This window comes from Trifolium pratense, linkage group LG4 (assembly GCF_020283565.1).
Source record: "Trifolium pratense cultivar HEN17-A07 linkage group LG4, ARS_RC_1.1, whole genome shotgun sequence".
In the NCBI taxonomy this organism is placed as follows: Eukaryota; Viridiplantae; Streptophyta; class Magnoliopsida; order Fabales; family Fabaceae; genus Trifolium; species Trifolium pratense.
The window spans coordinates 23138136-23152950 of record NC_060062.1 but is presented as its reverse complement, the minus strand read 5'-3'; the positions used below and the strand labels follow the sequence as shown (position 1 = coordinate 23152950).

At 33.7% G+C, this 14815-nt stretch overlaps 1 protein-coding gene, 1 non-coding gene and 2 pseudogenes across 2 annotated transcripts; 3 read left to right on the top strand and 1 right to left on the bottom strand.

The window, feature by feature from the left end:
- The first annotated feature begins 2052 nt into the window (after positions 1–2052).
- On the top strand, positions 2053–5120 carry LOC123921062 (annotated as a pseudogene).
- Positions 5121–5225: 105 nt separating this feature from the next.
- LOC123922312 lies at positions 5226–7292 on the top strand (annotated as a pseudogene).
- Positions 7293–9030: 1738 nt separating this feature from the next.
- Positions 9031–12529, top strand: LOC123919597 (receptor-like protein 7). Its single transcript, XM_045971552.1, has one exon. The coding sequence runs from the start codon at positions 9195–9197 to the stop codon at positions 12255–12257; it is 3063 nt and encodes a 1020-aa protein (XP_045827508.1). The 5' UTR covers positions 9031–9194; the 3' UTR covers positions 12258–12529.
- Positions 12530–13252: 723 nt separating this feature from the next.
- LOC123882593 lies at positions 13253–13447 on the bottom strand. Its single transcript, XR_006799914.1, has one exon. It is a non-coding gene; the product is annotated as a U2 spliceosomal RNA (small nuclear RNA).
- Between the last annotated feature and the right edge of the window lie 1368 nt (positions 13448–14815).

Genomic DNA, 14815 nt, shown 5'->3' with positions numbered 1-14815 from the left:
TGAATATTCCTTTATTTGATAGTTTTGACCGCTATCACAAAACCATGACTTTTTGTCATTCTATTGTCATTGTGTCATATACTCATATGCACAAACTTTATGTCATTATTCTCTTGTTATAACATATTTAATAATCATTTCAATTTGAAGTTTAACTTCCACTTGAATGTATCCTACATTCAATACATTAAATATGTATAACATCAACAAACATGATCATAAAGATTTGTCATGACCAACATTTATTTCATAAGATGGCTTCACACACATGTAAGTCATATATACGTATCCCACATGAACTTAAAAATATTACTTTAGAATTTATTTCAATTTCATTTAAGAAACCTTTTCATATTATATTAGTTATCAAATAACTAATACATGTATCATAAATTCTAAATGTCAAAATCAAGTTTCATGTATAAATATGTTCTATGGTAAATTCAAGTAATCATCATAATAGAAAGATAAACAATGACTCAAAATCATTAACATTTTCTATAACTTAATTTCCTCCATGAACAATTACCAACTTGCAATAATTTCAAAATACTCAATCAATCTTATAAGCAAGATAAGCAAGAAATTAACAATAACTTTCATATTTATCATACACATATAATATGAGATCATCACTTTTAAATTTAATAACTTCTTGCACAAAATAATAATAATAATAACACTAAAATATGCATTTCATATTTTGACAATTCATATACCCTACTTTTATATTAAAAGAAGATCATATAAAAACATGTCTATAAACCAAACTTATTCCAAACTTGTCAAAATTCACAATTCACATACTTTGAGTAGTTTCTGAATCATGCATATAATAATCATATATCCATACAATTTAAATGTGTACCTTTCACCATAGTCATTACTATGTGTATTAATTTCTTCTTCAATATTACTTGTTAAAATCAACACCAAAACTGAATATGGAGTAGTTTTAGTCACAATTCTTCATGAACCAATGTGATTCTTCATCGATACACCGTTTCGGCCAATAATTCATTTATTAACCCATCGGTTGGAAATAATTTAATAACAGAAAAATCATGTCAATTTTAAATCAATCAATAATCCAATGCATAAGAATGAAATGATGATTTATTTCTTCTTAAACAAAACTTCCATATACACACATATCCTTTGCCGGTAAAAACTTCGAATTTCAAATATGCCATTGATTGCATACATGCATAAAGCAAATTCCATTTCATAAATTATACACATAATTTCTATATCTTAAAACTTATTAAACATATACAAACATACATATGCCTACGTGATTTAATCTCTGGCATGGTTTCAAAACATGAAAATTAAACATCATGAATCTGTGTATGTGTATGCATGAAATTGACCTTTCATATTTAAATTGCAATCAAATATGAAATAAGAAGGGTATCGATACTTATCTCTTCAACTTTTGCGACAAAGGCGGTAGTCATCCTCTTCAAATTTGCAGTCATCAATTAATCACAAACAAATCATAAATCGAACCTAAAGATTGTTAGAACATTTGTTGGGGGACTGCTGCAAATACTCGAACTAGAAGAAGATGATGAACGACATGATGAACATATTGCACAAATTCCAAAGCGTGTGTATCACACTAAACTTTAGGTTCGATTCGCCCCCACCATAAACTGGATGCAAAAGGGTTAACCGGCGAATCCCCTTCAGGATACTTTGGAAACCTTGACATGCATTGCATACACATATCAAGCATATCGATCAATGATATTTTACAGAATAAAGTTTCTTCAAATACTCTCGTGCACTAGAGAAATGAAGAAATGATTTAGATATTACAGGCATAACTTCTTACTCATGGAAACATGATTTTCTGATGTGTTTTATGCCTCCTAAGTGTCTCTATTTATAGATAAACTTATGTCAAATGATTAAGGGACACAACCCTTAAAAGGTTTTCAAAATTGTAAATTTGAATTTCAAATTAACCATTACAACCTTTCAAATATATTTTGGAAAATCTCCAACATTGTCTTCTTTTACCTTTCACTTCTTCTTCTTGCTGCTGCTTACAAATTTTACTTCCTACACTTTCTCATTATGCAACCGTCATGACAGCTCTGCATTGTTACAATTCAAGAACTCATTTTTTGTCAACACTTCATCTAAACCTGATCCTTTGGATACTCGTTGTTCCTCTTTTTCTTTCAAAACGGAAACTTGGGACAACAGTACAGATTGTTGCGAGTGGGATGGTGTCACGTGTGACACCGTGTCAGATTATGTTGTTGGTCTGGACCTTAGTTGCAACAATCTGAAAGGTGAATTACATCCCAATAGCACTATCTTCCAGCTTAGACATCTTCAACAACTCAACTTGGCTTCTAATGATTTTTCTTGGTCTCCAATGCATGTTGGTATTGGTGATTTAGTGAATCTCACACATCTAAATATGTCAAACTGTTATCTCAGTGGTAATGTTTCCTCCACAATCTCTCATTTGTCAAAATTAATATCACTTGATCTTAGATGTTACACAGAGTTTGGATTGAAACTCAATCCATTCACATGGGAGAAACTCATTCATAATGCAACTAATTTAAGCGAGCTTTATCTTGATGGTGTGGATATGTCTGCAGTCAGAGGAAGTTCTTTGTCTATGCTAAAGAACTTGTCATCCTCTTTGGTTTCCCTCAGTCTAGTATTCATTCAGTTGCAAGGAAATTTGTTATTAAATGATATCCTCTCTTTGAATAATCTTCAAACACTAGATTTGTCATCTAATTTCGGCCTTAGTTGTCAACTTGCAATGTCCAATTGGAGCACTTCTTTGAGGTACTTGGACCTCTCATCCTGTGTTTTTTCAGGTGAAATTCCTTATTCTATAGGTCAGTTGAAGTCTCTTACTCATTTAGCCCTTCCAGAATGCAATTTTGGTGGGATGGTTCCTCTATCTTTGTGGAACCTCACCCAACTAACATATCTGGACCTTTCAAAAAATAAACTTAACGGTAAGATCTCACCATTACTCTCAAACCTCGCGCGTCTCATTTTATGTGATTTTTCATATAATAACTTTAGCGGTAACATCCCAAATGTTTATAGAAATTTAATCAAATTGGAACATTTAGACCTTTCCTCTAACAACCTAACAGGCCAAGTTCCATCATCACTTTTTCTGCTAACTCACCTTTCTGTTTTATATTTATCTAATAATAAACTAGTTGGCCCAATTCCAATTGTAATCACAAAATATTCAAAATTGAGCCATGTGGATTTAGGTTATAACATGTTAAGTGGAACAATTTCACATTGGTGTTACCATTTGCCTTCGTTGGCAGAGATGGGCCTCAACAACAACCACCTCACAGGGTTCATTGGTGAGTTCTCAACTTATTCTCTGAATTATTTGGGTCTCTCTAATAACAACCTCCAGGGTCATTTTCCAAATTCAATATTTAAACTGCAAAATCTAACCTCCTTAGATTTATCATCAACAAACTTGAGCGGTGTTTTGGATTTTCACCAATTTTCAAAATTTAAAAAACTATATTACCTCAATCTTTCACACAACAGTTTTCTTTCTATCAGCATCAATAGCAAAGTTGAATCCATCTCATCACTTTAACTTGAAAGGTTGGATTTATCTTTTAGTAATGTGAATGGTTTTCCTAAATTCCCTGCACAACAGCCATATATGCGAACATTAGATCTCTCTCATAACAACATTGACGAAAAACTTCCCAAATGGTTTCATAAGAATCTCTACTCATGGGAGTTCATTGAATCGATTGATCTTAGTTTCAACAAGTTGAAAGATCTTCCAATTCCACCTTATAGTATTCTATACTTTTTACTCTCAAATAACAACTTCACAGGAGACATTTCTTCAACATTCTGCGATGCATGGTACCTGAGTGTACTCAATTTGGCACACAACAAATTAACAGGCATGATCCCACAATGTCTGGGATCAGTTCCTTTTCTTTCTGTATTGGATTTGCAAATGAACAACCTCTCTGGAGGCATGCCTAGAAACTTTTCCAAAGAAAATCGATTTGAGACTATAAAGTTGAATGGCAATCAATTGGAAGGACCATCACGCTCTTTGGCTCACTGCAGGTTTCTTCAAGTTTTGGACCTTGGAGACAACATCATAGAAGATGTATTTCCAATTTGGCTAGAAACTCTACAAGAGTTACAAGTACTGCGATTAAGATCAAATAAACTTTATGGTACAATCACATGTTCTAGCACCAAACATCCATTTCTCATGTTGAGAATTTTTGATGTCTCTAACAACAATTTTAGTGGTCCATTGCCAACATCATGTATTAAGAAATTTCAAGGAATGATGAATTTGAATGACAGCCAAATTGGTTTGCGATACATGGGTCAAAGAATGTTCTATTCTGATTGGCAGTACTATAATGATTCTGTGGTGGTCATGATGAAAGGGTTTTCTATGGAGCTGACAAAGATATTTACTACTTTCACAACTATTGATTTATCAAATAACATGTTTGAAGGAGAAATTCCGAAATGTATCGGGGAATTAAATTGTCTCAAAGGACTTAACCTTTCAAACAATGGAATCACAGGTAATATTCCACAATCTTTGAGTTATTTGAAAAAATTGGAGTGGTTGGACCTCTCAAGGAACCAGTTGAGCGGTGAGATTCCTATGGCTCTCACAAATTTGAATTTTCTCTCTTTCTTAAACCTTTCACAAAACCATCTTGAGGGAATGATACCTAAAGGTCAACAATTTGATACATTTGGAAATAATTCCTATGAAGGAAATAAAATGTTATGTGGATCACCATTGTCTAAATCATGCAAAAACGATGAAGATCAGTCACCACATTCAACATCTGAAGATGAAGAGGAATCAGGATTTGGTTGGAAAGCAGTAGCAATAGGATATGCCTATGGGGCAATATTTGGATTGCTCTTGGGATATATAGTATTCTTCGTCGGGAAACCCCAATGGATTGTTAGACATTTTGAGCTTATGTTTAACATAAGATTGAAGAGAAGAAACAACAGAGCCGGTGCAGAACGCAGAAGAGTGAATTAATTGTCTCCTGGTTGTTAGCTCACTTGTATCAGTTTGATGTTTATAGTTTCAATAATAGACGTGTGTGTGTGTGTGTGTGTGTGTGTGTGTGTGTGTGTGTGTGTGTGTGTGTAATGTATCATGGTGATGGTAGTATCAGAATGTTTTTATCTTTTGAATAATGTATGAAGTTATTGTTTTTGAAAGCATGTCCTCAAGTGACATCCTCTCTTTACCTAATCTTCAAAAACTAGATTTGTCATCTAATGTCCTTAGTGGTCAACTTCCAAAGTCCAACTGGAGCACTCCTCTAAGGTACTTGGACCTCTCTTACATTACTTTCTCAGGTTAAATTCCTTATTCCATAGATCAATTGAAGAATCTTACTCATTTAGCCCTTTCACACTGCAATTTTGATGGACTGGTCCCTTTATCTTTGTTGAACCACACCCAACTAATATATTTAGACCTTTCATATAATAAACTTAACGGTGACATCTCACCATTACTTTCAAACTTACAAGTGTTTATAACATAATAGGTTCAAATAAGTAGTTACCAACTTGAGTTGAAAGAAGTTTGTTGAAGTTTAGCTTTATCTTCTTCCTTATTCTGGAAGCATCTGACATGATATATATGCAGATAACTATTAGCCATTGAATATACTCCAAATATACGGTTGAATCAATTGGAGTATCCGAGTTAGAATTTTCTCTGAAATAATAATTTGTCAAATTTTACTTACATCTCATCCGAACTTCGGATAACCAGGCCCTTTCCTCCAGAACTGGACCATATAAAAATTATCTAACTCATATTTATACAAATACTTTGGATCAGAACCACAAACCTCATTGAAGATTTACGATGAAATTTAAGTATAATTTACCGACTGCGAAATTCTAGACCTGTTCAAGTCACAAAAGGTGTGAGCGGAAGGTCTAACCATGTGTGTCAATTGCAGTTGACAGAGTAATTCATTTAAATATACTCTAACTGATTTATTTATATTAAATATATCAGATGAGGGAGAACATCAAAAGGTGATGGGAGAAAAGGGTAATATACATACCCCTTCCCGGAATGAACACTGTCCCACTCCCTTACTGAAATAGAAATTCTATATCAATCTTTCCTTAAGTTAAGAATGGCTTGCAAACTTCTCAAGAGTATCCCTAGGCCTAAGTGGATAGGTAATAAACAAGACATAATCTTTTAAAATATAGCTATTCCCACAAGAACAATTGACAGTAACATTAACCTTAGCCTTAATAGGTATATGAATTGGATCATAGATGTTGAACTTTTTCAAAACCTCAAAAGTTGTCAAACTTGCATGATAAGTATTTGCAATTAAGTCATAAGTGTCTCCTTAGAATGTTGATTGCATAAATTTTTTTACACTTGGGAGATCAACTATAGGTAAGACATGGTAGGAAGCTAAAGCTATATCACACACAGAAAGACAAATTAACAAATACCTGATTTCTATCAATGGGATGCCATAAGTTTCAAAAAATTTATCCAATGTAGGTTATGTATCCTCAATGTAACAAAACTTGACCCTGTTACAATGCAGCCACTGGATGAAGGTTTCGGAGCGTGGTGCAATCATGCCAAGCGACTGAGACGGCTATCACTCTCAGCTCAGTTGACCGACCAAGTCTTCCTTTACATTGGAAAATATGCAGAAAAGCTTGAAATGTCCGTACTCTAGCGCATTCGCTGGTAAGAATGACAAGCGAATGTTCAATGTATTGAACGGATGCAAAAAGCTTCGCAAGCTCATGTTAGAGTATATACAAAGGATCAGAAATGTATTACAATATATATGTTGCAGCTAGCTAGTTATCTTGCACTACAAGTTAGTTTTCTTGCAATACAAGTTTGTTACACTCAAGCCTACGTGGCATAGAATAAGTTATAGGAGGATATGTTCTATAAGTAGCATCCTCTCAATCATTTGTAATCAAGCTTACTGCCTTGTCCTTTCGGCAACACCGCACTTCTCACAGATATAGGGAAGTATGAAATAATGCAATCCTTTTGGATGTCGTCGTGCAAGGTGACCATTGGAACATGCAAGACATTGGCTAAGAAGATGCCGAGGTTGAATGTGGAGATCTTCAACGAAAATGAACAAGAAGATTGTTATATGGAAGATGGGAAGAGATTGGAGAATATGTATTTGTATCGTACAGTGGCTGGGAAAAGGGATGATGCACCAGAATATGTAAGGATTCTGTAGGTGCATTTAGGTTAAGTCTCAATTTTTCTTGGTATTAAGCAGTTTGTATTTCAGTTGATCCATTTTAGGGAGGATGTAGTTTGATTTATGCTACTTTAGTCCCTCCGGTTAAACGAATAGAATCGATCTATTTATGCCACTTTCTTGTTCTATCATTTTGTTCATTTCAGTTGGTATTTCTTTCTAAAAATTTCAGAGTTTGGTAGATTCTGAATCGGAACAGCAATTTTATTGGTTTCATTTTCGGATTCAAGATCCATTCTATTGTATTGAAAGTTTCTGGAGCAAGTCCATGTGCATCTACATTATTGTCAGAGGTAAAAGCTTAATGTTCCTTTTATTGTGAAAGTGAGCATTCAAAATGTTCGATGAAATGTCTCAATGAAAAACTGATGGCTTTGTGGTCTTATTTCTGTGCTTTTATATGAAATCATATATGCAAATTTCATGATATGTATTAATCTGTGTGATATTCTTTTTTGGTTATTTTCACTCTCAAAATCTTATGTCAAGTGGTTGTAATATTGTCCACCAACTCTTAGGCATTGTTCAGCATTTTGATTCTGTTATTTTATTTGCAGGACTCCTAGGAGGATGGAATTGAGACAATAAGTGGTTGATTTCTTTCACCTATTGTATAGGTATACATATCTTACTTAATTAGGACCTTTTTGAGGCCATGGCCAAGCCTGAAGTGAAAGTATTGGTTTTTTGGCTTAATGGATTTAAAGTCATGCTTGCTTGTTGATTTGGATTTGTCCCTCTTTAACATGACATTAATCCCTGTTCATTGTGTTTAGGTCTTGGATTTGTCCCTGTTTATTTTATTGCAAATGATACCTCTATTCTTGATACATCTGTTAGGCAATGTTCTTCTTTGCATTGGTTTGTTTTATGTGGAATTTTCAGTCACTCATCAGGTAACTTTGTCAAAGATTTTGTTTGTTCATATTTACATTTCTCTATCTTTGGTACTTTAATTCATGTCATTTGCTTCAACCATTTATTTTGGACTTATATGAGTAATGTAAAAGGGTTGACCTAGTGTAAAACTAATGTTGGTGTAAAAGGGTTGACCTAGTGTAAAACTGATGTTGGTAGTTAAATTTATATAATTTTGGATTCTTACACCTGTTTAAAAAATGGTAAAAAATATCCCCCTTCACTACACCTCTGATGCATTAACACCGGTATCAAAATCATCATAAAATGTCTGATTTAACTTGTGTAAAATATCCTCCCTCAACTTCATTGCTGTGTACAATTGAAGAAGTTAAGTCTCTCTGCTTCTTGATTTTATCTGTTAATTTTGATCCAAATTACTCATTGTAAATTATTACTTAAAAGAATCAACAATGAATTGGTCCCCTTAAGTGTATGGTCAGAGGTTCGATTTATGGCTAATGCCTATGGAGAAAATTCGGTTGGGGGGGAAGAACCCACTTTGCGTGCCCCACAAGTTCCCCGACGAAGATTAGTAATCGCTAACTTCGGTGGAAACTTCGTACCAATATCATGATAACATGAAAAAAATTACTACTTAAAGAGTCTTGGTCTTCTCTCGTAGAAGAGGTTATACATTTCAATGGATAATTAATGTTGTTGACATTTATCATATCACTATAATTGCACCCACAAAAAATTCTTCTTCCTATTGAAGTGCTCCATACGGTTGAAGAAAAACATGCCCATTGTCCCCATATTGAAGGGCATATACCAAGACTCAGTTTGTAAGTCAATTTTTTTTATCCTTGCCCATCGTTTCATATGTATCAATGCTTTAGTTTCAGGTTATGTTTCCTATATAAATAAATAGAAGTTAATCAATTGATACATCAACAAAAATCATCAAGTAAAAAAGAAATAATATTGAGAAGAGATTGTAAGTGTAAGTTGCTCTAAATGGGCTCCTTTTTTATTCTATTGCCTTCTTTTACCTTTCACTTCTTCTTTTTGCTGTTGCTTACTCATTTTACTTCCTACACTTTCTCATTATGCAACCATCACGACAACTCTGCCTTGTTACAATTCAAGAACTCATTTGTTGTCAATACTTCATCTGAACCTGATATTTGGTGGTGGAGTTGTTCCTCTTTTTCTTTCAAGACGGAATCTTGGAAAAACAGTACAGATTGTTGCGATTGGGATGGTGTCACATGTGACACCGTTTCAGATTACGTGATTGGTTTGGATCTTAGTTGCAACAATCTGAAAGGTGAATTACATCCCAATAGCACTATCTTCCAGCTTAGACACCTTCAACAACTCAACTTAGCTTTTAATGATTTTTCCGGGTCTTCAGTGCATGTTGGTATTGGTGATTTAGTGAACCTCACACATCTAAATCTGTCAAACTCTTACTTCAGTGGTAATATTCCCTCCACAATCTCTCGTTTGTCAAAATTAGTATCACTTGATCTTAGCAATCACTTGGTAATGGAATTGAAACTCAATCCATTCACATGGAAGAAACTTATTCGCAATGCTACTGATTTAAGGGAGCTTTATCTGGATAGCGTGGATCTGTCTTCAATCAGAGTGAGTTCTTTGTCTATGCTAAAGAATTTTTCATCCTCTTTAGTTTCTCTTAGCCTATCATATACTAGGTTGCATGGACATTTGTCAAGTGACATCCTCTCTTTACCTAATCTTCAAAAACTGGAATTGTCATATAACAACAATCTTAGTGGTCAACTTCCAAAGTCCAATTGGAGCACTCCTTTGAGGTACTTGTACATCTCCTTCTCTGCTTTCTCAGGTGAAATTCCTTATTCCATAGGTAAGTTGAAGTCTCTTAGTCAAATAGCACTCTCAGGGTGTCATTTTGAAGGGATGGTTCCTCTATCTTTGTGGAACCTAACCCAACTAACATATTTGGACCTTTCAATAAATAAATTTAATGGTGAGATCTCACCATTACTTTCAAACCTCACACATCTCATTTCATGTGATCTTTCAGATAATGACTTTAGCGGTAACATCCCACCAAATGTTTATGGAAAGTTAAACAAACTGGAATTTTTAACACTTTACGCTAACAACCTAACAGGCATAATTCCATCATCAATTTTTCAGCTACCTCAACTTTCTAATTTACGTTTATCCGATAATAAACTAGTTGGACCAATTCCAATTGAAGTCGCTAAACGTTCAAAATTGAAAGTTGTGAGTTTAGGCTATAACATGTTAAATGGAACAATTCCGAAATGGTGTTATTATTTGCCTTCATTGGTAGAGTTGTACCTCAGCAACAACCACCTCACAGGGTTCATTGGTGAGTTCACAACTTATTCTCTTCAATATTTGTATCTCTCTAATAACAACCTCCATGGTCATTTTCCAGATTCAGTATTTGAACTCCAAAATCTTACCCACTTAGATTTGTCATCAACAAATTTAGGCGGTGTTGTGGATTTTCACCAATTTTCAAAATTTAAAATACTAAATTTCCTTGATGTGTCACACAATAATTTTCTTCCTATCAACATTGATAACAATGTTGAATCCATCTCACCTTACCTTGAAAGTGTATATTTATCTTCTGCTAATATTAATAGTTTTCCTAAATTCCTAGCACGACTACCAAATCTCCAATCATTAGATCTCTCTCATAACAACATTCATGGAAAAATTCCCAAATGGTTTCTTAAACTCTTTAACTCATGGGAAAACATTGGATACATTGATCTTAGTTTCAACAAGTTGCAAGGAAATCTTCCAATTCCACCCAGTGGCATTCAATACTTTTTACTCTCAAATAACAACTTCACGGGAAACATTTCATCCGCATTTTGCAATGCATGGGCCTTGAGTATGCTCAATTTGGCACACAACAAAATAACAGGCATGATCCCACAATGTCTAGGAACACTTCCTTCTCTTTCTGTATTAGATTTGCAAATGAATAACTTCTATGGAAGTATGCCTAGAAACTTTTCCAAAGAAAATCAATTTAAGACTATAAAGTTGAATGGCAATCAATTGGAAGGACCATTACCATACTCTTTGGTTCATTGCAAAAATCTTGAAGTTTTGGACCTTGGAGACAACATCATAGAAGATGTATTTCCCAATTGGCTAGGAATTCTGCCAGAGTTACAAGTACTGAGTTTAAGATCAAACAAACTTCATGGTACAATCACATGCTCTAGCACCAAACATCCTTTTACCAAGTTGCGAATTTTTGATGTCTCTAACAACAATTTTAGTGGTCCATTACCAACATCATGTATTAAGAAATTTCAAGGAATGATGATTGTTAATGGTAGCCAAATTGGTTTGCAATACATGGGTAACTTCGTGGTTAAGTACTATAATGATTCTGTGGTTGTCATAATGAAAGGTTTTTCTAAGGAGCTAACGAGGATATTGACTACTTTCACAACTATCGATTTATCAAATAACATGTTTGAAGGAGAAATTCCAAAATTTATTGGAGAATTAAATTCTCTCAAAGGTCTTAACCTTTCAAATAATGGAATCTCTGGTAAAATTCCACAATCTTTGAGTTATTTGGAAAATTTGGAGTGGTTGGACCTCTCAAGGAACCAATTGATTGGTGAGATTCCTATGGCTCTCACAAAGCTGAATTTTCTCTCATTCTTGAACCTTTCACAAAACCACCTTGAGGGAATCATACCTACAGGTCAACAATTTGGTACATTTGGAAATGATTCCTATGAAGGAAATACAATGTTATGTGGATTACCATTGTCTAAATCATGCAAAAATGATGAAGATCAGTCACCACATTCAACATCTGAAGATGAAGAGGGATCAGGATTTGGTTGGAAAGCAGTAGCAATAGGATATGCGTGTGGGGCAATATCAGGTTTGCTCTTAGGACATAATGTATTTTTCTTTGGGAAACCTGAATGGCTTGTAAGACTTGTTGAACATATGTTTAACACGCGACTGAAGAGAACAAACAACAGAGCCGGTGCAAATCGCAGAAGAATGAATTAACTTGATGTTGTTCTATTTAAATATGTAATTGCGGTTGTTTTAATTTGAAATTTGTTAATGTGGTAGTATTTTGTCTTGTAATATCATAATGTTGTCTATTTCCAATTGTTATCTAAATAAGAAAATTAGTGATCAATTGCTTTCATGTTATTTTCAATATTCTATTATTTATGTATTTTCTAACATAATTTGCTTCAAATTTGTGTATTTTCAACTTTGTTATACATACATAATAGTATTCCTTTGTTCTCAACCATTATCATTTAAAAAAAATAAAATCATATCCAGCCTAGACAAATTTGAAGACCAATTTCATTGTCCACCGGTGAAAGTTCAATTATAGTCAAAGTAAAATTGTATATGTCTTATCCAACACCTAAATTGACACCGAAAATATTGAAACATAAATATGTGAGAAAGTGTGTTTTAAAATTTCAAGTTAACACCACCGAGATAAACGTAGGTTTGTCTCAACTTTTATTATTGAACTAGAGGGTTTTGTTTTTCATTTTATTTCTTGATAGACACCTGAGAGAACTATGCTAACATTTAATGCATGAATTAAAAAATAGTTGTTTCTTATAAAAGAATCGCCTAGATTATTAGAGAGACAACAAACATGTATCAGAGATGATTCCACTCCTAAGCATTTGAGGTATGACTGCAATCAAAAGATATGATGAAAGCATGGCTGGCCAGAAGCCAGCAGTAGGGATGCCAAACTTGTTTGCCACTTGTATGGCCCAAGATCCCAACAAGTCGACCACCATCAAACACTCAAGCCTTTGATTATTTTGAAGAAACTTTTCCAAATTGTTTGGCATTATATTCTCCATGGATGATTCAATGGCAAAGAATTATGTTGTTGTGTTCTCTTCTATCTCATCTTCTAAACCAACCCACTTAATGATCTTATTATTATGATCTTAATGATCTCATTTAGATTAAAACAGGCGAACAAAATGAGAAATTAACAAAAAATTGAACTGGTATTGGTGGGGTGTGCCAGCCAATGCAATAGTGCAACGCAAAGGCGACACTTGAGAAGCCCAATAGCAAGCTATTGAAGTTGCTTCTCCCCCTAAAAAAAGTAATTTAATATCGTGTGACTCAATGAGTCACATATCAGATATTAAACTGATAAGAACAGATACTACACTTGATCTTAGCCAAAAGGCCGAGAAAGGTATGAATTGTTCAATATTCGAGCACTTTATTTATACCCAACTCTTTGGTATATGTTGTTTCCACTCACCGATGTGGGACTTCAAAATAAATAGCATTTCTTGTTTAAACTTTGTATATCAGAATTCAGAAACATTTAAGCATAACTAATTAACATGGCTTGAGAACAATTATTGGTTGAAATTCTAATAATGTTTCACTGTTCCATTGAGTTTAAGAGTTGCTCTAAGATTAACTAAATCCATAAAGCTCTGTTTCCATAATACCATATCCTTTAACAAACCGAAAATAACCAGTGCCAGAAACTATTCCAAATTCTCGTTTCTTCATTGTGAATATATCAGATCCTTTGAATCTCTAAGCTACTTCCTGTGTATTCACCGGCGGTGAATATAACCGAGAAAACCATGTATAATGCTTTGCCACAAATTCTACCTCAACCAGCATGATCGGGGTTTGAACATCGGTCTGTCTACTTTATGTGTGTGGTTTTCAATGGCTTGTCATCGCCAGTCTAACAAAAAAAAAATTCTTAATAGACATTATTGTTTCATGTTCACCAAAAAAAAGAAGACATTATTGTTCCATTTAATTTTGGTTTAACTATCTAATATGTCCCCGTACGTTTGCGAGTTTTTGGTTTTTTTTCTTGTATTTTTTCTTTTAAATAGGCCTTGAAATATAATTTTTTTTTGTTTTGATCCTTAGCGTCAAGTCTGTTAAAAAAACGCATGTGTGGCAAATGGAGGCTGACGTCGCAGCATGTGACGTGACAAGCGATGATGAGTTGTCAAAAGACTATAACTAATGATCTTTCTTATGCTCAGTTATCCATTTAGAGGGACCAAATTCAAAAATGAAATTACATAGAGGCACCAAATAAAATAAAAAACAAAATTGAACCCAAAAACGTATTTTTCTTGTTTCTTTAAACTCAAAAATTGACTCATATTTCACTAAATCCAAAAATCTGTGTTTTAATATATGCTACAAGCTATTTTCGTAAACTATATTAAAGACTTACGAATATAAGTTGGAAAAAATATATGAAAATTGTCATAAATTAAGCGTTTTGCTATAAAAATAGTTTATATAAGCTCGTAAATAAGTACTTATTATTAAGCATTTTTGCTATAAACTACAAATAAGTTGTTAATCGAAACAAGATTATAGGAGCTGTTTTGTCGAGCTCTTTTAACCTTGTTATTCTTTTATCCGGTTTGCCTTATGGATCATAAAGTTTAATGTATAATATATTTTTAGCAGATTCAAAAAAAAAAAAAAAAACTTTCTCTCAGCTTTCTTCCATTAAATCAAATAAACCCTTAATTCATTAATACAATCAACAAAATTCATACGAAATCTCCGAACTA

Bases quoted from the DNA above. Each gene is read 5' to 3' on its own strand.
- LOC123919597 (XM_045971552.1), top strand. From the start codon at position 9,195: ATGGGCTCCTTTTTTATTCTATTGCCTTCTTTTACCTTTCACTTCTTC.